The 23,379-nt window shown below is 45.0% G+C and overlaps 1 protein-coding gene across 3 annotated transcripts in view; it reads right to left on the minus strand.

Annotated features, from left to right (window-relative positions):
* The window catches only part of Cacna1d (calcium voltage-gated channel subunit alpha1 D), a 293,823-nt gene that overhangs the window by 139,489 nt on the left and 130,955 nt on the right, over positions 1-23,379 (minus strand). For all 3 annotated transcript variants that reach the window (XM_032919473.1, XM_032919474.1, XM_032919472.1), the window contains exon 4: positions 5,363-5,502. In XM_032919473.1, the coding sequence (XP_032775364.1) occupies positions 5,363-5,502 (140 nt within the window). The remainder of the gene's footprint in view (positions 1-5,362; positions 5,503-23,379) is intronic.

The following is a 23,379-nucleotide window of genomic DNA, read 5'->3' on the forward strand; positions in this document are numbered from 1 at the left end:
CTAGAAAAATCTTGTCAAATTTCCAAGAGCCTGACAGTATTTAGATTGGGATTTGATCTATACCTTGATTTGGGAAGAAGTAGAAACCTAAGGTCATCAAATCTTCCAACACAGTAGCATGGTGCTGTACCTCTCTTCAGCTCTTCTTTGATTCCTCCCGGAGACTTTGCCATTTCAGTGAGCTATCCATACCTAAGTGTCCCATAGCTTCCGCCACCAGAGATAGTAACATTCATTTGTTTTGTTTTCTAATTGCCCGTGGCTGATACATAGACGTTTCCATGCTTTTTATAGAGACTTTTGTTTTTATCCAGAAACACTGTTAGGTTTATTCAGAAAACTTGATTCTGCATGATTTTAGTCTTAAATTCACTATGATTTATTTTAGGAACCAGAATATTAATTCTCTTGATGAACACGTCATATGCATGTGAAAAGAATGTGTATTCTGCTCTTACTGATGGGGAGTCCTTTGGAAAGGTCAAGGTGATTGGTGGAATTGTTCAGGTCCCCCACCGACAGACAGGTCCCAGCCATTCTCCAGTACAGAGAACTGGGGTATGCATCTGTCAAAATGCCCTTGGGCTCCTCCTTCAGTTCTAAGAGTGTTCCATTCAAGAACTTTGAAGCTCTGTTATCAGACATTTGAACAATGAGGATTCTTATATCATCTTGAAAAATACCCGTTCTCATTATGAAGTCTTTCTCTCTTTGCCTGCCTGATAGCTCCTTTTTCTAAAGTCTGTTGTTGGCTATAGATATAGCCCCTCTAGCTGCCTTTTCTGTCCTTTGATTCACAAAATTATTTGCTTTTGCATTGAAGAGGGTTAAAGAGACATGAGAAAGCTGCGGCTCATTCTTTACTGTGTGGTAATCTGACAAACTCATGCGTTAATTAGGGTTCTGCTGAGTTAAACATTCCATCTTGTTATTTGTTTTCTGTTTACTTTGTTTTTTTCTTCTCTTTTTCCCTGAATTGACTTTTGTTCTTATGTTACTCTCCTCTGTTGTCTTAATATTAACAACTAAAGTTCCGTGTTTTGTAGCAAAGGTGTTAAAAGAAGTCTTCGGAGAAGGGAGAGAGTAAGTATTTTAGGATTTGAAGACTGCTGGATCTCTGGGGTAGCAGATAAACTTTGCCATTAAAGGTCACGTAGGCCAAACAGCTATACATACAAGTACAGCTGGGTTTCAATAAAACTTTATTTGCCAAAATAGGTGTCAAAATACTTTGTTAATGTGGAGAAATAGGCTTCCTCTAGAGATGTCTCAAGGCTCTGCAGTGGAGGGTGGGTAGTTTGCTAATCTGGGCTCCAGGGTTTATAATCTGCATTTTAATTGTTCATGACCTACCTTCAGATTGTACCTTATCATTCTGGGTACTGTACACACATCTGACAACAGCCTTACAATGCATGCTCTCTGTCCCCTGTGCTGCTGTAAGGTATTTTACTGCTACCAAAGGTAGAAATGTCACAATGCGTGGTTATTGCCTTGGTTTTACACAATTACCTTAAAAGAGATTTTTAAATGAGGATAAATATCTTTACATCTATCCTGCCTGGAATCCCTCGTTTATTTTTTGTGGATCTTCATTTCTATCTGATGTAATTTCTTCTTCAACTTGAAAAAGCTGTCTTTTAGCATTTTTGGAGGTACAAGAAGTCTTGTAGTCGGTCATGAAGCCTATTGGTCATGAAGTCTTGGTTTGGGTTTGCCTAAAACACTTTCCATTTTGACTTGGGTTTGGAGAGAACTTCACTGCATAAGAACTCTACCCTGACATTTTCCAGGACTCTGAGGGGTGTGACTATGGTCTTCTGACTTGTACGGCTCTTGAAAGGTATGACATGCCTTTTTTTTTCTTTTTTAAGCACTTTTGACTGTAGTTGTGATAGGCCTTTCTCTGTGTTTTTTGATCAAGCTTTGCCAGACATCTTGAACGTCTGAGTTCACTTTCCATCCTACTTGGAACATTTAAAAACAATACCTCAGGAGCTTTCCTTTTCTCTCTCCTCCTTCCAAAAAAGATTTACTGGTGTAGTGTGTGTGTGTGTGTGTGTGTGTGTGTGTGTACATGTGCACACATCTGTATGTATTTTATGTGCACCATGTGTGTAGGTATCCACAGACACTAGAAGAGGGCACAGATCCCCTGGATCTGGAATTATAGATGGTTGTCAGATGCCATGTGAGTCCTGGGGACCAAACCCAGGTTCTCTGCAAGAGCAGACAGTGCTCTTAACTGCTAAGCCATCTCTCCAGTCTCTCTTCCCTAAGATACTGTCTTAGTCAGGGTCTCTATTCCTGCACAAACATCATGACCAAGAAGCAAGTTGGGGAGGAAAGGGTTTATTCAGCTTACACTTCCACGTTGCTGTTCATCACCAAAGGAAGTCAAGCAGGTCAGGAAGCAGGAGCTGATGCAGAGGCCATGGAGGGATGTTGCTTACTGGCTTGCTTCCCCTGGCTTGCTTGGCTTGCTCAGTTTGCTCTCTTATAGAACCCAAGACCACCAGCCCAGGGATGACACCACCCACAATGGGCTGGGTCCTCCCCACTTGATCACTAGTTGAGAAAATGCCTTACAGCTGGGTCTCATGGAGGCATTTCCTCAACCGAGGCTCCTTTCTCGGTGATAACTCCAATTTGTGTCAAGTTGACACACAAAACCAGCCAGTACAGATTCCAAATGTACACACTTAGTAATTCACAAGTGAGTGAGGTGGTGTCCACTTCCTTAATTATTTTTCTTGCTGCTACTTCTTCACGTTCCCTGATGTGCTTGTCTTTGGCACTGCCTGCAGTGCTAGTGAGCCAAGCTGGGGAATGATTTCATTTCAGATGCACCGTCCAGTCCTTCGAGACTCATGTGTCTCTCTTTTACTGTTCCGTCTTTCCCCACTGCAGTTACACGGTTCCTTACCTCCATGGACACATTCGTAATTGCTGTTTTAGACCCCTCTCAAGTTCCTTGCCATTGTCCCTATTCTTCTGGGTCTGTTTCTTGTTCATAAAATTCCTCTTGTTAGGGGTCACGCCTCTTAAATCTAGTATTACTTCAGTGCAAGTGAGGTACTTAGAGTGATCATCTAAGTATTGAGAGTTTATGTTTCCTTTGAAAAGTCTAAGTTCTCTCTCCTTCGGGTTCCTTCTCAAACACTGTTATTGAAACATCAAAGAGTATTCTAGGGCAGGGACAGCAGAGTTTTTCTGTAAGGGGCCAGGACAGTAAACATTTTAAGGCTTTATAGACTGGACTCTTACACTCAATGATCATAACAAATGAGTGAAACTATGTTACAATAAAACTTTATTAATAAAAATCAATGGCAGGCCCGATAGGCTAGGATTTGGTTCCCTGCTCATGGTTTCCCAAGCCATAGTCTAGGTCTAGGTTAACTCCACGACTGATGGCTCTTCTGAGATGTTCCATGGTGTTCAGTGCAGTAATTTACTCTGGGTATTTGGATCACAAACACCTTTTAGTCTTAGGCAAACTGGTTATTGTTTATTCTATAGTTCCTGCTCCCTGTCTTTCTCTTTTCCCTAACATTCTTCTTTGCTTGGCCTCATGGAGTCTAGCTCAGTTTCAGCCAAGACCCCTGTGGTTCTCTAGGCCGAGACACAGAGCCCTCCTCTCTCCAGCTCTTGACTAGTTCTTTCCCTTCCCGTTTTGTGTTTCTAGGGTCTCCTGAAGTTTGATCTCAAACTTTGTAAGACCACCCTGTTGGCCCTGTTCCCTCTTCCTATGCTATTCTGGGTGGGCAAAAATGTTCCAGCAAAGAAAAAGTCAAGATGATCGTAGCCTTGGGATATAAGAAGTGAAGTAATGCATCTCCATTCTCTAGTCTAATACAAGTGTAGTGGCAGGAAAGGCACACGATTCTTACAGAACAAAGAGACATCCAAGGCGCCAACCAGCTTGCCACTCTCTGACAGGTGTCCCAGTAAAAAGAGGCATTGGTCCTAAGGACTATCTGCCACCTATTCATTCTGATGCAGTACTTGTGCAATGCACACTTAGGTGCCAGAGCACAATGGGAGGTTTTATAAAAGCTAACATTCTTCCTGGTAAGTGTAACCAGCCAATTGGCCACCACTTTGGGTCTTATTTTCATTCCCCGGGGGTAAGAGGACATCCCCAAACTTAAGCTGCTTTCCCAACTGACAGAAAAAGTCATCCTCGATGAAAAACCAGAGGAATCATGATACAGATAATCCAAATAGCCAAGTTGCTCAACTGCAAAACGCCACTGAATAACGCCACAAATATGAAGGCAGAGGCATGGTTTTAAAAGCTCTCTCAAAACTGGAGAGATGGCTCAGCCATAAAAACCACTTGCCATTCTTACAGGGGACCTGGGTTTGAGTGACTCAAAACCAAGTTATTCCACCTTAAGGGATCCGATGCCCTCTTCTGGGTCCCATGGGGGCTATATGTGCATGAAGTACCCGGACATACATGCAGTCGAAATACTCATACATACGGAGGAACAATAAATACATCTTTTAAAAGCTCTCTTGATGGAAACAAGAGAGTACTCTAGTACTCTTTTAGAAGTAACTTACAGAACAGCCCGGTAAGGCGTCCCATAGCAGGGCTATACCTTGCCTCCCTTGGTGGGTGTTTGCTCTAAAGACCGGATTCATGCTTCCTCTGCTGGTATCGTCTCAGGGTATGGAAGGAATGGGGCAGCCTAGACCTCTCTTTTTCTTTGGAGTATTCTCTTTTAACTAAACCTACCAGTGCCTTCCTCTTGCAGCAGGGTTTTAAAGGAATGCCTGCTTCTCTGCATTTTCTACTTTATTTTATTTTATGCTAGACATGTGACATTATTCAGACGCTCGTTTTGTTATCTAAGATGGGGAAGCGGTATGCCAAGGTTTCTCCCACAACCCAGCATAAAAACATAATAGCTTTGGTCAGGGGATGTTAAACAGCAGAGTACCTCACAGCAAGGAAGGCTTTATCATATGATACCCATGTTTTTAACTACCAGGTGCAAAGTTTTAGGATCTGGATCCGCCTGACTCCACCCACCAGCAAAGCAGGTCTATTTGTAGAGACTCCAGGGCCCTGTGAGGTGAATCATCTCTCATTAGCAGCCGAGACTTCCTCCAACAGCCTGTCACTGACTTCCCCAAGCACAACACCAATAATGAGAGATCTTCACCACTGCCTCTGCCCAGGGATTGACAGCAGCCCTGTCAGCATTAAAAAGAAGCCCTGATAGGTCCTGGCAACATCACGGGCATAAGAACAACCGCCTTCCCCAAGTGGGCTTGTGTTCCCTTTACCGCCCAGCCCACACCTCCATTTCCCAGATAAACTTTTCCCCCCAAACCAAGAAGGACTTACCCTACTATTACTATAACAAAATCCAGTAAGTTCCATCCGTTCCTAACGTAAGCATTAGGATGCAGCAGCAGTCCGTACGCTATAATCTTCAGAAATGTCTCCACTGTAAAAATAATCAGGAAGGCATATTCTACTTTTTCCTGTGGAGAGAAACAAATACCCCGAGGGTGGGGGCAGAGAAAGAGAGAATGGTTAGGATCCACAGCTCAGAGACAGAAGCATTTCCCCCACGTTTTTATCACGAGAGCTAGAATCACTACCCTGCACGTGGGCAGGGGAAACATTTTAATTTTAATGCTGAATTTCTCATAAGCAGCTAAGTGTTAAAAACTGCCGTTCCAGGCTGTATTACTGCGTTTGCCACCTGCCCTGATGCAGGAGCAATGAGTCTGCCTAGGACATAACGGGCACGTTTCCTATTTTGCACACATTTGCACAACACAGCATGTTTTCCCCAAGATTGCCAGATCAGGGCCAGAAAAGCACCAGGACGAAACAAGCCTTCTGACGGCGGTTTTTGAACAGAACACTGGGAAGAACAGACACACAATGGATTTCACCCTTATTTTTTTCCCCCCTTGGGTTTTCCTCTGATATTTTAAGTTGAAGCCAGCTTTGTCACTGCATGGCAAGGTGACCTTGGACAAGTACCTATTCTATTCTGGATCTGACTGCCCTCACCCACGGAGAAAAAGGCAGGGAGCTCAGATGTCAAAGACACTGCCTAGTACTGGCATGGCCCCTCTTCCTGGCTGGTAGGCATGGTGGACTCCAGCAGCCTCCTGGAGATACAGCTCTGCCTTTACCTCTGTTCCCAGGTCTGCTCCCATCTGATTGCCGCACACGTCTGCAGCACTCACTGTCTGATGGATAGAAGCTCTCCAACCCCGACCGACAGGACCACAAGGATGCCTCAGTCAACATGTAGACATATAGCCCACACAGACACATAGCCTCTTTCTATAAATTTGATAGAAACCCAATGGACAGGGCCATACGTCACCAACCAGCATTCCCTGGCTTTAAGCTACTCAACAAAACAAAAAAAGTCGAAAGGGTGAGAACCTTTCCCTGTGGGCTCTGGAGTCCTCTGCTACTATCACCCTCAGACTCATGAATTTCACTTACTAACGTGGCTACTACGGAAGGCTATAACAAATATGGCTCAGGAAACAGTGATCTCTCCCTCCACATGACAGGCACCCAGAGGGAACCAGGATTAGAAAACACCCAACTCTGGTCCCATCCTTGAAAACTTTGGCTTGGAAGAGGACACAGGCCTTTTAAGCACATACCTAGAGAACCTCTAAAATCCAAAGAGTTAGCATGAGAGCACTTCTCTACTTGTGCTGAAGCCAAGGGACTCAGCCACAACTCTTGGGCCTGTCCTTTTCCCCACGGTCACACAAAAGAAGGCAGGCACTGTGTGACCACTATTGAAGGCATGGGTTTATAAATGGAAATTTATGCCTTTTAAAGGAAGTGCTTCTGGATAGGAACTTCTTATTTTGGAAATCATCTTTTAAAATATCCATTGCAGGATTATTCCAACAGGCCTGCCTTCCTAAAAGTGCAACAGTACCTAGACATCTGCTTGCAGTAGCTGCAGTACTCTTCTGCATTTCAGTGGAATTGTTGTCTGCCCTACCCCTAAGCTGTGGGCCTCTGCTGCTAGACAGATGGCTCCTGTCTCTGGCCGCCCCAGGACAGAACTTTCTCATGGCTTGTCACCAGCGTCTTCCCTCTGGGCCACCAGGGCAATATCCAATTGCAGCCTGTACATCCAAGACAGCACCCACCTTTTAGGAGGTACGTAGAGATCCCTGGTTATAGAGGAGCTAATTGATCAGATTTGCCTTCTCTAACCCTAGACCATTCTTGGCTCTTAATATTCACTCTGCATGTGGTGTGTGTGTGTGTGTGTGTGTATGTATGTGTGTCTGCCATCTTTGTGTGCATGTGTGTGCATGTATATGCATGTATATGCATGTGTGTGTGTGTGTGTGTGTGTGTGTGTGTGTGTGTGTGTGTGTGTGTCTGTACATGTACATATGGAGGTCATGGCCAGGCATCAGTTTTCTCCTTCTACTGTATTTGATCAGGGGATTGAACTCAGGTCTAGGTTTTGGTAGCAAGCATTCCCACCCTCTAAGGCACCTAGTCAGACCTGGCTCTTGTAATGTCTAAACCTGCCATTCTATGAATCCTTGGAACACCATCACGACAGTCTAATAAACTCTTTTGAGTTAGTCAGAATCAGGATGTTTATGATGTTAAAGTACTAACTCATACCCAATCCCTACCCAGTCATGCCTCCTGGCCCCTCAAACAGATTCAGTTCTCTGCTGGCTCATCCTATGTAACCCCCCCTCAATCTGGTCATCCTTCCCATTCCTGACCCCATTCCCCTCACACAGTCAGATCCTCTGGGCTCAGCAGCCTGGAAGGAGCTCCCAGGCAGCATATGTCCCATGACTTGACAGGCCACATGCAGACCTATGGGGTTGCAACCCAGACTTCTTATCCTCCTCCTGCTGTATCTCTGAGTGAATGCCCTCAAAGGAACATGAGGACACATCACCCAGCATTCCAATTCACAATACAACTAATACTGTGAGAAGGGGAGGTACACAGAGATCCAGGAAGGAACAGGAACTCTGAAAACCCAAAGGAGGAGAAGAAAGAGAAGGACAAAGACGGTGAAGAAGGGGAGCAGGGGGGGGAGGAGGGAGGGGGAAAGGAAAAGAAGGGGGAGGGGGGAGGAGGAGAGAATAATTCTCTGACTTTACACCAAGGCTCAAATCTCTGAAAAAACCCACCTGCTTTACCCAGAGCTGCCCCTACCACCAAATGTACAGCGTCAATATGTTTCCAAGACTCCTAGTTCTAAGAGAACAAGATAATCTAAAAACAGCACACCGTCTTGAAAATTCCTCTTCCCTTTCATCCTCTCAGCTTTATTTACTAGGCCAGACAGAAAAAAGCTCTGGCTGCCATGCCATCGATATTCATAGCAGTTACATCCCTACGTCAAGACAGCGCCATACTTCAGAGCAGAAAACAAGAGAGAGAACAGAGAGTACACCTACCATACACGATCTGCCTTTCATTTATAAGCAACCGTGCCACAATAATACGAGGGCCATTAGTGTAACTGAATGGTTGAAGGGTTTTGGTTGTTTTTTTGTTTTGTTTTTTATAACCCCCCCTTCCTCTCCTCATGCTCCTTTTAAAAAATGTTGGTTCCTCTTTCCAAAATCTTCAGTGACTTACTTGATGGAACGAGTTATCAAAAACAGAAGCTTGCTGTAACATGGTTCTTTGTTACAGAGATTCTGCCAAATGCCAAGTGAACAAGCACAACCCGGTAGACCAGTTGGCCTATAAACCAGTGATATCCACTCCTCAATCCTGATATTACCAGAGACTCCCAAGAAACAAGAGCACCTCTACAATAACAAAATTGTGTGTTGTTATTAATGTGGCCAAACAAAAACTGAGGAAGTGTGACAATTATCCCCTTCAAATGGATTGCTTATTTGAAGAAAGAAAATGAACTTGAAAACAAGAGTAAGAAGGAAGCCAGGCAACACCAAAAAGAGTTTGGAGGCACAGAAGCCAAATGACTTGCAGCATCGAGGCATAGAAAGTCTGTAGCAGAGACAAAGGAGAAAACCAAGATGGAGCCACAGGGGAAGCTGGGGAAGGGGCAGGTGAGAACATTCTAGATTTGAAGTGAGCTAATCCTGCTTCAAAAAGTCAGACCAAAGGCTGTATCACGGAAGTGATCCACCTAGTGAAAAAGGAAGCTCGCATGATTCCAACCTCCTCTGTCTGCCCCCAGCAGCGTTTTCTTTTCTCTGGCAGAGGTCCTTATTGAGCAATGCCAGTCAAACTGCCCTTTAGCCTGAAACCACCGAATATAAGGTTCAAGTCTCCCATAAGACATTACACTACCAGCAAAATATAGGCTCAAAACTAGTTTTTCTTTACGGTATGGGGGTTGTGGTTTTCTTGTGGGTGAATGTACGTATGGGTGCAGTGTACATGCACACACATGTAGAAGTCAGAGATCAACCTTAAGTGTTACTCTTCCTTAAGAGCTGTTCAACTTTTTATTGTTTTCCTGAAGTATATCAAAGGACTTGCTAACCACAGAGCACCAGGAATCCAGCTATCTCTACCTACCAACTCCTGGAAACACAAGTGGATATCAAAAGGCCTAGATTCCTCACATTGGTTCTGGGGATCAAACTCGGGTCCCCCTGCTTACAAGCTCTTACTCATTAGTCATTTCCCCAGTCCTAAAGTCTAATGGTCTATCTTCTTAAACAGTGAACATTAGGACAGCCTGTCTCTAAGCCAACATTTTCTGAACTTATTTCCAGTGTCTAACCACTTAACCTTACAAAGACCTTTAGGACACCAAAAATTGTCATCTAGCATGGACTGGAAAACTCCAGACTACTTGGTTCTTTTCTCCAGGATTCTTTTGCTGTGGGTTGTTGCATCAACATTCATACGTCTATCTATGTGCCCATCTATCCATCCATCTATCCATCCATCCTGAGTTAGCTCCTCCTTAGCAAAATTCAGTATGTAACCTCAGAGCCCCCAGCTGGCTGACAGAGGTCTACAGAGACAGATACAGGCCAAGAGCACTCACCTCTTGGTTTTGCTCATCTACCCACATGCCCATGTCTTTGAGAAGGTTTTCCTTGATTATGAGAAGCTGTCCCACTCATGTCTGTGTGTGCCCAGTCAGTGCTCTCGCAGGCCTCAGCTTCCTGTTTTCAAAGATCATTCCTCACTGTCCTTACAACTCTAGGACCTAACATCACACCCAGCATGCATAAAATACTCATGGGTGCTACTAGAAAAACAGCAAAGGAAAAAGGTAAAGAATAAAGGAATACTATCAGAAAGAAAACTATAGAAATAGAACAATTTTTGATCCTGGAATATGTCTTGACAAGGAAAAAAATGTATCTAAAGTTATTATAAACTCTTTCTAGAACAAGTCTGAAGTAAAACAGTCAAATTGCTAAAATAAAGGCTGTTTTCATCTTACCTTGTGGTGATTTGAATACAACTGACCCTATTGGGCCCAGGGAATGGTACCATTTGAAGGGATTGGAAGGATTAGGAGGTGTGGCCTTTTAGAGGAAATGTGTCACTAGGGTGGGGGAAGTCTTTGACCCCAGACTCAGTCTCTCTCTCTCTCTCTCTCTCTCTCTCTCTCTCTCTCTCTCTCTCTCTCTCTGTCTCTCTGTCTCTCTGTCTCTCTCTCCTCTCTCTGACTATGGATCAATATGTAGCCCTCAGCTACTTTTCCAACACATACCTAGACACTGCCATGATCTGTACCATGATGACAAAGGCTTTCTTCGATAAAAGTTGCTTTGGTCATGGTGTCTGTTCACTGCACTAGAACACCTGGTCCACAAATTTCATCTTATCTGCAACCCAGGGGTAAAGTGATCCGTGTATCTCTACCTTACAGTTGTTTCTCTCCAACTTTCCTGCTACCTGTCTATGAGAACACTCTACTCTGCTCTATGGCTAGCCTGTTAATTTCACTCACTCACTCACACATGCATGCACACTCATACACACTCACACACACATGCACACATGTATGCATGCACGCACGCAGCACACCTTTGCCTGGTCTGCTCCACTGAACCCAATGTTCTTGCCTCTAAATATAAAATCTTCCCACTTTAGAGTAAAGTTACAGCTTGATGACTGGGGATAAAAATCAAGCCCCATGTAGTTGAGTAGGGGGAAGCATAGAGCGCACACCCATCACAGTTGTTTTCTCCTAGCCTGTACTCAGCCACCAACCACTTCATGCCATGCATGAGCCTGGACCGGAATGCAACCAATCTACATCTATTTCTTCTTTATAAAGTACCATTCCACTCCAGTTTTCAACAGATAAATTTTACCTATCCTTCAAGGCTCAACTTAAATAATACTTTCTCAGTGAAACCTTTTTTTTTTTTTTTTACTTCCCAGACAAAACTGAAGCCCAGTTAGATCCCACCAAAGCCCATTAAAATTCATACTGCTAATTCATTAAAAAGTTACCTCTCTACTAAAGATTCTAGAATAAACCTATACATTTACAACCAACTGAACTTTGACAAGGTTGCCGATAACACACAATGGGGAAAGGGCAGTATCTTCAAAAAGTGATCCTGGTAAAACTGGGCATCCACAGGCAAAAGATGGAAAACAGGCTCTTAATCTCACACCATATACTCAGCCAAGCAAAATGGATCAAAGACTTAAGCATTAAAATACTAAGTAAAATTGCTAGAAGAAAACAGAGTAAATTTTCTTTCCATCTGATCTTAGCCAAGACTTTTTAAGTAGGACCCCAAAAGAACCGTCAACGAAAGCAAAAGAATATATAAGTGGAATTGCACCAAGCTAAAAGGCTTACGCACAGGAAAAATGTCATTAACAGACAACTTACAGAACGAAAGAAAATAACTGCACACCATACAGCTGAAAAATGGTTAGTATCCAAAAATACATAAAAAAATTTAATTCATTAGCAAGAATACAATATTTTTTAAAGTTTTCCCTCAAGAATACAAGTAGGCATTTAAAAAACAATTTATTAGACATAAGAATGACCAATAACCATCTGGAAAAATACTCAAATCATTTTTATGAGCAGTAAATTTTTGTTTTTTTTTTTTTAACATTTGAGTCTGAGCAAAGATTTCTTGGCTATGAGCCCAAAAGCATAGGCAACAAAAGCAGAACTTACATAAGTGGAATTGCACCAAACTGAACATTACTTCATACCTGATGGAAATGGCTATCATACAAAAGTAGAAAGATTAAGTGTTGGTAAACGTGGAGAAACGGAATCCTTGAATGCAGCTGATGAGATTATAAACTAGTTCAGCCATATGCAAAATAGTACGAGATCCAACCAAGACTTTGAAATGGAGCCACTGTTTGATATAACAATTCTCCAAGAAGGGTATGGCCAAAGGAAGTGAAACTGGAAGGCTGAAGAGTCATGGGTGCTGCCACGCTCACGGCACACAACTGCCAACACGTAGGACTAACCTAAGTCTCCACCAGGGGTGTGCAGATAAAGAAAAAAGTCTGCAAAGAAGAAATGCTATCGCTAGCAGCATGCCAGCGAACCTGGAGGACATTGTGCTCAGTGAAATAAGCTAAGCGCAGAAAGTCAAACCATGACCTCATCACATGTGGCCTCTACAAACGGCAATGAGAGTAGAGCTTGGAGGGAGGCTGGATTTCAGTTGGATCGGAGGAAGCCTGGGGTATCAACAGTGCAGCAGTCTGAGGAACAGTAAAGCAGGATATGGTGGGAACTTGCTAAGAGGAGATTCTTATGTTCTTGCCATAAAAAAGTATATAGGCAAATATAGGTATGTTAATGAGCTTAAGTGCTCCATTCTACAATGCATCTATATAGTAAAACATGTTGTACATCGTAAATATTTATAGTAGTTACCATCCTAAAACAACTATTAAAAATGACCTCTCTAATACTGTCTCTCTCTGAAACTGGCCATGTCTATAGGGCCTGGGGTCATTTCTGCTTCATGCATCATTAGATTCCCAAGGCTGATCACATTACTAAACACTCAATAGCTGTAAATGAATAAGTGGGCCAGATACTCAATATCTATAAGAGAATAAGTGAACAAATTACATATTTTGACTAAGTAGCACTAGGTATCCCTTCCGGATGATAGGGTCTACAACACCAGGACCCATTGGTTTTACCCATTTGCAAGGAAACTTGCATTTGGGTGTGGCCACTTGGCCACTAGCTGTGTCTCATGGTGAGGCCAGGGTACTACGACACTGATCTTGAATAGAATATGTTCAAATGGTGGCAGGTGTCCTCAGAGGCAGGAGCATAATGCCCGAGGACAGGAGAAAGAGGCCGAGGCAGAGGGACAGATGGCTATGGTAGGTCGCATGTGTGTGACCTGGCTTGACCTCCCTTTCTCACATGTAAAGAGAGTGGACAGAATTAGATAGTCTCTTCCAGCCGGATAACTACAAGTCACCTGGCACGCAAGGCAAAACTCAAACACAGGTCTCACAGGGAGCTTCTGGTAGATCCCCAGGACCCCCCAGAGACAGCCATTGTAGGGTAGCAAGAACTAAAAACAGCTAAAGTGGCTGGGTCACTCGAGGTCACAGTGCATGTGTGGGCTGAATATGCTGAGACGCCCCAGTTTGCTGCCTCACATAGTTCAAAGGGTGACCCGGGGTCACCACTAGCTGCACTCGCTCCCTTTTGATAACTCAGTGCAACCTAGTAAAACGCTAGTGGGTGAAGCACTGGCAGGTGGTCTCTGTTCCAAACTAGAAGGCTACGGGAAAGCTAATTCGGTTCCCTGCAGGCTCCAATGAAGTACACACTCAAAGGCCTCCCATGGGTAGTTTAATGGCGCATTTACATGGGAAAAAAATGGCTCCAATAGTCGGTGTGTCCCCTCAAGCATATTCAAAATCCCTCTCCCCTCTCTCTCTCTCTCTCTCTCTCTCTCTCTGCATATAAACGTGCAAATTTTACATGGTATTTGTGTCCCCAGAGTCCTGGTGTCATCTGTTTATTTATCTCTCCTGATTCTCCTCGGTTGCCTAAACTAGAAAAGGAATAAATCATTCTACATCCAGCCTGCTATGTCTAACCACGTTACAGTACCAGTCCAGCTAGGCAGAGCAGCAGGGAGCTTTGCAGATGGTGACACTGTCAGGGTCGAATGTTGCCCAATGACTCTGTCTATAAGGACGTGCATGGATGTCGTCCTTACAAGAGCCTCTGCGACTCTGGAATGCTGAGACGCCTTGGCAGTCCAGAGACCCTATAACCGCCAGGTGGAGAGAGGCCTGCCTTAGGAAACTGTCCCCAATATGCCTGAAAGTGACAAATGGGGAGGTCAGCAGGGCAGCCTCAAAGACATCTGGTCTCTGAGGAGCCTCCCAGCCAGGAGCAGAGGAGGTCACTGGAGCAGAGTGCCGGGGAACTGATGCTTTACCAACAGGCAGAGAGCAGCCATTCTAAATGCAGTGGGTGAACAGGGTCCCTCCCATCCAGCAAAACCCCCAGATGGCAGTGCCCTCCCTGCTGTCCAGGAACTACTGCATCCTTAGCTCTCATCCCGAGAACTACAGGAGGTGGCATGGGAGCTGGGCTCAGGGTAGGCAAAGGTCCCACCCACACCATCCCAGTCCAGTCAGCACTAATCCTGGGATTTGCACTTCAGCAATAGATAAGAAGTCAGCTGACTTAATTCTCAAAGACTGTAAGTCTGAAGCCGAGAGAAAAGCCACCACCAAAGAAGGTTCAGCCAAAACATGGGGAAGAAAGTGAGTCAGACACACAAATTCAGACAGAAGTAGCCACTGGCCCCTGTTATTAATTTATTAGCCCCTGGATCAAGTGTAATCTGAAATCAGAAACCTGCCTCCTGATATTTTGCAGTTATAAAAGCAAGTTTGGGTTGGCTTGGGGGTCAGATGTACGTGGAAAAGCTCTAGCTATGTACAGAGACGGCCAGTGATGGTTCATTTACCAAGAAAAGATTCCATCGAAAACACCTTCTGACGCACCGGATCAATGGAGGACCCTGTACAGAAGACCCCTGGGCTCTGCCAGCCACTCTCTATCTCTGGGAGGTCACACGGGAAAGCTTTCCAAATTTACTACTTCACGTGTATTCCGTCCTGGGTTCCTGCACTCTCTACGCTTGAACAAATATGTAACGACACTTGTCATATCCCCAGGCTGATCACTGGGGAAAAGGACTTGGGCTTCCTTGGGTAGTGGGCACATCCCACATCTGGTAACTTCCCACTTCCTCACCAAGGTCTTCAAAGGCACTGCCTAAACTGCTCAGGTGCCCTCTTTGATTTAGGTCAACAACACATTCCAGGTACCTCCTCCATACCAGGTACCTCCTCCACATCTCCTCCAAACATGGCCGGCCAGGGTACTGTCTGCTTCCTCTGGGGGTTGGCAGATGCACGTACAAAATAGCTAAGCATCACAGAATGGCAGCTAAGTGCTGAAACTCCTCCTGGAGCCTCTGGAAGGGACGTAGTGGATGGAACATTCAGGAAAGTCCCTTGAGAAGCATGAGACTAGGGTCCATTGAAATCCCTCAACCTGTAGCCAAGCACTCCCATAACCAGATGAACGGTACAAACCTACAGCCCATTCCAGCCCGCTGGGAATGGTCCTAACCCGGCAGCTTCCCTCCCTCTTCTAGGAGTCCTTCTGCTCCAGCCTAACAACTTCTATGCCTTGCCTAGATGACAGGCTCCTGGGATCATCTAGTCTTTGTCTTTCTCTTCCCCAAATGCTACACCGACTCCCAGGGAGTCTATGGGGCTCAGATCACATGACGGTTTGAACTGCCAATCGTATTAAGGTAGCCTTGACAAATTTGTTGCTACAAACAACACAAACCAAACCCTACAGCGTGTCTACTTCCATTGCCAAACAGAAATCATCAAACGTTTCAAAGTGGCAGGAATCACTATGGGCAAAAATCAAGCATTTTTATTTCAACAAGAAATTCATTCCTTCTCCCTGTTAACAGAACCAGAGGAAAGCATTTCAATTTGTCTATGATTAAATTCACCAATTTCTTAATTTAAAATGGCATCTTATTTAATTTTCCTGATGTGCATTCAAATTCCTGTAACCATGACAGACACACACACACACACACACACACACACACACACACACACACACACACACCAGGACTCAGCTGCCACTATGGCTGAAGTTAAGGCTTTTCCATCCCTTGTCAATTAACCATGTGAGAAAGGATGGCTGGGGAAAGGTTATAGTTTACATGGCATGTGTTGAGTCCACACACTTAGTTATTTCTGATGCCCAGCAGCATCAACCAGGGAGACTTTGCAATGCCTCCCTTCTTCCCTTTGACTGCCACATCCCATCTAGACTGAGAAGTACCCCAAAACTCTGGGGCCATGTGAGCCTGGCCGTGGTCACACCAATAAGCACTGCCTGTACCCCGGTGACTGGAAGATGCGGGAGGAATGCATCACCCCAGAATCAACTTTGACAAATATTACCTAGGGGACTTTGGGAAAGCTAGTGTGACACATTACCAACTAAAGAAGGACCAGAGCTTCTGCCCAACTGTCAGACTCAAACTGTGGACGGACATTGATCAGTGAACAGATACAAAAACAACAACAACAATAACAACAACAACAACACAAGACTAGAGCTGCTCCCATCATTGATGGGACATGAGGGCTATGCAAAGTTCTGAGGAACGGAGAGCTCCCTAAGCAGCCTGTCATATGACAAATTCTTCAGCAGAACAGCTGGGAGAGAATTAAGGCTACTGGGGATGCCTGTGTCCTGGTGCCTTGAAGTCAGTCAGGAAGGTTCATTAGATGCTAACATTTTCCATGTGAAGAAAAAAAAAAAACACCCCTCAGTACCAACCAAAACAGAAACCATGCCTTCTGTTTTGAAGAGCCCCGAGCACACCCACCAGGTGGGAGAACTCCATGCTGGCTACCTCTCCCTGGACTAACAGATTGCTAGCTTAGCTACTGTTCCCATTGCCATGACTGAACACTACAAACACAGCAAGTTGTAAAGAGAGCAATTACTTTGGGGGCTCATAGCTCTAGAAGGTTGGAATCATGACCATCACTGACAGGGAGCAGGGTAACAGGCAGGCAGGCATGGCACTAGAGCCATAGCTGAGGTTTATATCTTGATCCACAAGCACAAGACAAAGAGAGAACTAACTGGGAACCACATGGGCTTATGAAACCTTAAAACTCACCCCCAGTGACACACTTCCTCCAACAAGGCCACGCCCCCTAATACTTACCAAACAGTTCCACCAACTGAAGACCATGCATTTAAATATATGAACCTATGGAAGCCATCCTCATTGGAACTACCACAAGCATCCTACCTGAGTCGTAGTGAAATGATCATCTCAGCGAATCAAAAACTAGAGAAGCTAGGAACAGCTAGCTCAGTCTCCAACTAGGGTTATAGTTTGTGACCACACACGGGGAAGCTTAATTGAATGTGAAGGCCACAAACAACCTGGCAACAGTGTAAAGTTTCTAAACAGGCAAAGACCAAAAATTATTCAGAACTCAAACGTGCTGAACCCGAGGTGTTTCCAGCAGCGCTCACCCACATTGCATCACGGGGTTTCACAGTAGCCTTGGTTCCGATCACATGACACACAACACCCGTGAACTCGGGTGAATGCTGCCTGAGACATGTGGCTGAGTCAAGACTATCCTACATTATGAATTGCAGTGTTTTTGCTGTACATTTGAAGTGTTTTGCTCTTATAGAGACATGATGATTTAATTATGGAAAATGAAGACTGAATATTTTCCTGCCATCATGCCTCAGCAAGTAAATATCAGATTAGTATATCTTTGGACTGGATTATGTTTGAATGTTTGATTTTTAAAATTGTTGTTAGAGTTGCTGAATTGAGTCAGATTTTTTTTTTTAAATCACCCTGTGAATTTTAGCTTCCTAACAATCCCTGTGAACACACTTCTGCCATTTTGTGTTACACAATTATGTGAAGTGGTGTGCTCAGCATGGTCATCATAAAAATCCACCTGTCAATCAACTCCAAAACACACTGAAGATGTCCCATGTCTCGCAGTGTCAGATATGCAGCCAAGATTTAATTCTTCATTAAAAAAATCAACAAGTATACCTATCTAGTTAGTATGAAAACTTGCTTTTCTCTTTAATAAATGGTAAAGTTCTAAGCACACCAAGGAACCTCTTTAATATAAATCTCTTTTTATTATCAGTAAATGTTTATTTTACTTATCTGTACACCCAGAGTCTTAGTTGCTGTCTCACTGCTGTGTCAAGAAGAAGAGCTAAGGGGTAAAAGGTTGATTTAGCTGGATTTTCATGGCTGGAAAGCTGTGGAGACAGGAGGCTGCTGGTCATATTGTGTCCAGAATCAAGAAGCAGAGAGCATGAATGTTCATTTCACTTTCTCTCTTTATTCAGTCTGGGGCATGGGATGGCCAGGAAATGATGCTGTCCTGATACTTAGGGTGAATCTTCCTATCTTAGTTAATCTAATCAAAAAAATCCCACATAAGCTAACCTAGTCTAGATACCCCTCCACAGGCATGCCCAGGGGCTAACCTAATCTAGATACCCCCACAGGCAAGCCTAGAGGCTAACCTAATCTAGATGCCCCCTCATAGGCATACCCAGGGGCTAACCTAATCTAGATGCTCTCCTCATAGGCATGCCCAGGGGGCTAGCCTAGTCTAGATGCTCCCCTCATAGGCAGGCCCAGGGGCTAACCTGATCTAGATGCTCCCCTTACAGGCATACCCAGGGGCTAACCTGATCTAGATGCCCCCCTCATAGGCATGCCCAGATGCTCCTTTCCTAGGCAGGTCTGAGTAAAGCCGACAGTCAGTATCAACCATCAAATCCACAAAACCTTTCTCAAGTACAAAGTCATCATGAGTGCAAAAAGCTTAAGAAACTCTTCTAGCCGCACAATCTAGCAGACTAAGGGTGCCCCTTGGGAGTGAAGTGGCCCAACCCGTCACAACTGCTGCACCCGCATGTGTCCCTACGGGAAGTACTGTCGACCTCCCACCTGGAGGCAGGGGCCATGCCTGACAACACCTTCACTCTGGAGAATGGAAGCCAAGAGCATGGGTTCCGGTCTTGGCACTGGCACTCAACAGCCACGTGGGCTCAGGCAACCGACTTCAGCGCTCCTTCTTAATCGTAAGAGCACAAAGAAAAAGATGTGTAAGCGTGTTATGTACAAATGATGCCACGCACGTAAAACACAGAAGCCAGGGTTTGTGTGTGGCAAATTCCACCACCAATCCTCACAGCACACAGACCGTGAGTGTTGTGTCTATGCATGCGATGCTTCAGGCACAGCCTTAGCCACAGCCCGGGAGCAGCCTCTTACCTAGCACAGAGTGAATACTAAATATTAAGTCAAGGACAACAGCATGAGTCTGAAGAAAGGACTGGCTCCACTTTGAGGGGGATGGCTGCACCATCTTTGGCTGTCCTACAAGCTGCAGACGGTAACAGCCAGGAAGAAGGGCCCAGCGCTCCAGGTCTCGAGTCACCCACCTCCCCACACTAAATAAAAGCAGCAGGTGTCCAGGGTTCTGTGGAGGTCAGGCTATGCTCAGCTCAGCTCAGCTCAGCAAAGATTCTTTTGGATCGATGAACACCTTCCCCTCGTGAATTCAACTGAGGGCACAGGACCGTGGCTGACTTCTTTTCATGTAAATTTGCAAATCAAAATTTACAGCTAAACTCCGAGGGATTTGAGGGGTGGGATGAAGACCTAATACGTACATACATATACACAGGCACATATATGAAGGTAATCTAAATGGGACTGTCAAATAATGGGGTAGACACAACCCTAGCCAGCCATCTCTTGTCATCCAGCAAAGCTTCTAGCACCAGGGTTGGATGACATCTAATTGAGTTGTTGGGGCCCCAGAGGCCCCCCCCAAACAACCCAGGTTGTCCCCACCAACTGAGAGCAAAGTCCCAGTTGCTGTAGACAGCACCTATAATAATAAACACAGATGTTGAACTACATAGAGCCCTCTCTACAGCCCAGCATCTTTGTCACAGAAGATACTCTACATGCTATCAAAGGAGTAATACAGAAGCCAAGTCAGCCATCTACAATGGTGTACTGCCTGCAGGATAGGCTAGGGTCATGGCTGCCCAGATCTGTAGGGTTAGGCTTAAGATCCACTCCATGAGATGTAACTGTACCTGACACCACTTAGGTGACCAAGCACCTGAGACTAGAAAGCCCGGGACCTAGGGGAAAACGTGATAATACTGGTCTAAACAAAGAAAACCAGGTAGTGATTAAAGGGTCCCCACTATATTCTGAGACACTGTAGATGAGTGCCTCGATGGCTAGCAGGGCGACATTCCCTCCTGCAGCAGACGGGAACAAACACAGAGACCCACTGCCAGACATTCACAGAGTGAGAGACCTCGGAACACTCAGCCCTGAAGGGCATGCCTCCATCTAATTTCCCCCTCTGAGAGCTGAGGTAACTCCATGGAAGAAGAGGCAGAAAGAGGGTAACAGCCAGATGGGAAGGAAGACACCAAGAAAACAAGACCGTGTAAGTCAGCATGAGCAAAGCTCATATGAACTCAGAACGTGAAGTAGCATGCGCAGGGCCGCACTACATCCTCTGTTCATACGTCTTCCAGCTTCGTGTTTTCATGGGATTCCTGAGTGAGCAAACATGTGGGTCTCTCACTCCTGTGCTTTCTCCTGGTCTCTCTTCCTACTGTCGGTTTGTCTTGCTCAACTCGGAAATGATACTTTCTGTTTTATTTTATTATATATTATTTCATTATACTTTTTGAATGAATGAATGAACGAGTTTAAAACCCAGCCACTAAGGTAAAGGTTAACAACTGAACTATCTCCTATAGCTGCTGGGGAAGGAAAAAGAATCAATTTTTTTCAATAGAGTGACACCGTTCTATTAACCAGTCCAGGACAGGCCTCCTACTCAGGAGTAATCGACCAACATAATGGAGTCCGCAGTGTTTTCTGTGTGTTTTATTTGGTTCTGTAGGAGGGCAAGGTTGGAGGGGAAGAACCAGGGTTTTATTTTGCTTTCTTGGTTTGGGGGTTTTGTTGTTGCTGCTGTACTGAGGGTTTTGCTTTTTTTTGAGAAAGAACTTAGAGCTGGGTGGGTAGGGAGGGGAAGGATCTTGGAGGACTCAAGGGAGGGGAAGAATATGATCAAAATACATATAAATGTAAAAGTCGTTTCGAATAAAGTATACAAACACAAGTATGGAGTCTGTGACGGAGATTAGTGTCTCCCACACGCGTACTCAGAATAATTAATAATAGTATTATTAGTGCCACGCCTCTAACTCACCGCCGTTTCAATATTAGAGAGCACAAGCGAACCAATGATGAGACACTGGGAAGTCTTACATCTGTGCACCAGCCAACCCCACTGCCTTAACGGGAAAGTGAGGGAGAAACCGACGCTCGGAGAGCCACGCCGGAGGAGAGCTGAAGGAGCCATAGTCGGTGAACTCTCACTGCCAGCCGTCGCCTTGCCTACCTTGCAAAGCCAGAAGAAAGGACTCTGCACTGTACGCTGACCTCATATAAAAGCCTCCCCATGGGAATTCCCACGAGTGATTCCACACAAGGGGGTGAAGAGGTTCCATAGCCACTACTGAGTTCTACTTTCCAAATCTCTAATTGGCCTGGGGTTTTCACACTGAGTATCTCATACCTTTATCTTTTCATTTTTATTTATCCCTTCATGCAAAACATCCCAACCACAGCTTCCTCTCATTCCATTCCTCCTAGACCCGCCCCACCTCCCTGTTTCCCCTAGATCCACACCCCATCTCTTCCCCCAACAGAGCAGGTCTCCCAAAGACATCAGCCAAACACTGCACAGCAGGATCCAGTAAGACCACTCGAAAACCCTCATACCAAGGCTGGGCACAGAAAACCCAGTAGGAGGAAAAGTGTCCCAAGAGCAGGCAAAGGAGTCAGAGATCCTCCACTACCACAGAAAGGAGTCTCCACACTGCCCCCAGCTTGAAAACACTGTCAGCAACTGTAACTTCTATGCAGACCCATGAAGGCCATGTGACTGCCTATGTGAGCCCCCATGAGCCCTGCTTAGCGGATACCATGGGCCGGAGCATCCTTTGTTTTAAAACAGCCGAAACTCTGAAATACTTAGGACAGAAGAATAAAGTGAAAATTTTTAATTTACATGGAGAAGAAAACGAAACAAATAAGACATCACAAGAAGCATCCTGTGAAGACGTCTTGATTAATCTGCCCCTGCGCTCTTAAACACCTGAGGTCAGGGAAGGAAGTTTTAGACCACACACCTGAGTTCCTCTATTCCTGAAGGGAAACTGTTTCACAACACAGGGAGGAAACAAATTTTCCTTGAGAAAATTGCACAAAAGGAAGAATCGAGTAACCAGAGGAGCGGGGCATCAGTTCCAGGGTCAGGACTGGCCTCGTGCATTTCACCCTAACACAGGAGGAGTCTTGTTACAATTGAATACATATGAAACCAAGGTAGTGGTTTGTATCCAACCACTTTTGAAAGTGGAAAGAAAACAGAAGACTTTAAACTCATAGGAAATAAGAGAACAGACAGAGGCTGAGTGCTTGGACATACCTCCCACATTCAGGAAGAGGCAGGCCGAGTTCTGAGTTCAGGGTCTGCTTAACGAGTTTCAGACCAGCCACGGATACACAGTGAGACTCTTTTGTCTTGGGAAAAAATGAAAAATGAGAGAGAGGGCATGGAGGGAATGTAATAAAAAAGTGTATTTTCTTCAAACTCCTGTCTAGGATGGCACACTACTGGCTAAGGTGTGGAAAAGAGTTGAACAATTCACCTCTAGAAGCCAAGGATTTGGAGTGCCGGAGGACAGAGGTCAATTTCTTGTGGTTTGTTTCTGAAAGAAATGACTCTAGGTAAGGAAACAGGCTGGGTTGGGTGGATAGAGAAGGCCCTGTCCATTATAGCAGAGCACCCGAGGCCATCCTGGACCCCTGTCCTTTGTAGCTTGTGTAGAGAGGGGAATGCGATGCAGACAAGAGCTCACATGTTCCTGTGAGGGATGGAGGAAACATAAGCCAGGCTGAGGTGGGAAAGGGCACCAGACTGGAGGCTTCTTCTAATCACAAGCACTCGTTTCAGACTCCTGGAAGCTGCATGGACAATGGGAAAATCCCCCACAATGTTCCTGCCCCTCAGGAGCTGTGTGGTCCTAGGCAAAGCGCTTCCCTATACCACAGCCTTCCCACTGCTTTTCATGGGCAGCAACAGTAGCTGGTGGGAGTGAAGGTCAATATGGCTGATGGGAAATGGCCAGCATGTGGACAGCTTCTATCACTGGGGTCACTATGCTGTGCATG

This window comes from Rattus rattus, chromosome 13 (assembly GCF_011064425.1).
Source record: "Rattus rattus isolate New Zealand chromosome 13, Rrattus_CSIRO_v1, whole genome shotgun sequence".
Classification (NCBI taxonomy): Eukaryota; Metazoa; Chordata; class Mammalia; order Rodentia; family Muridae; genus Rattus; species Rattus rattus.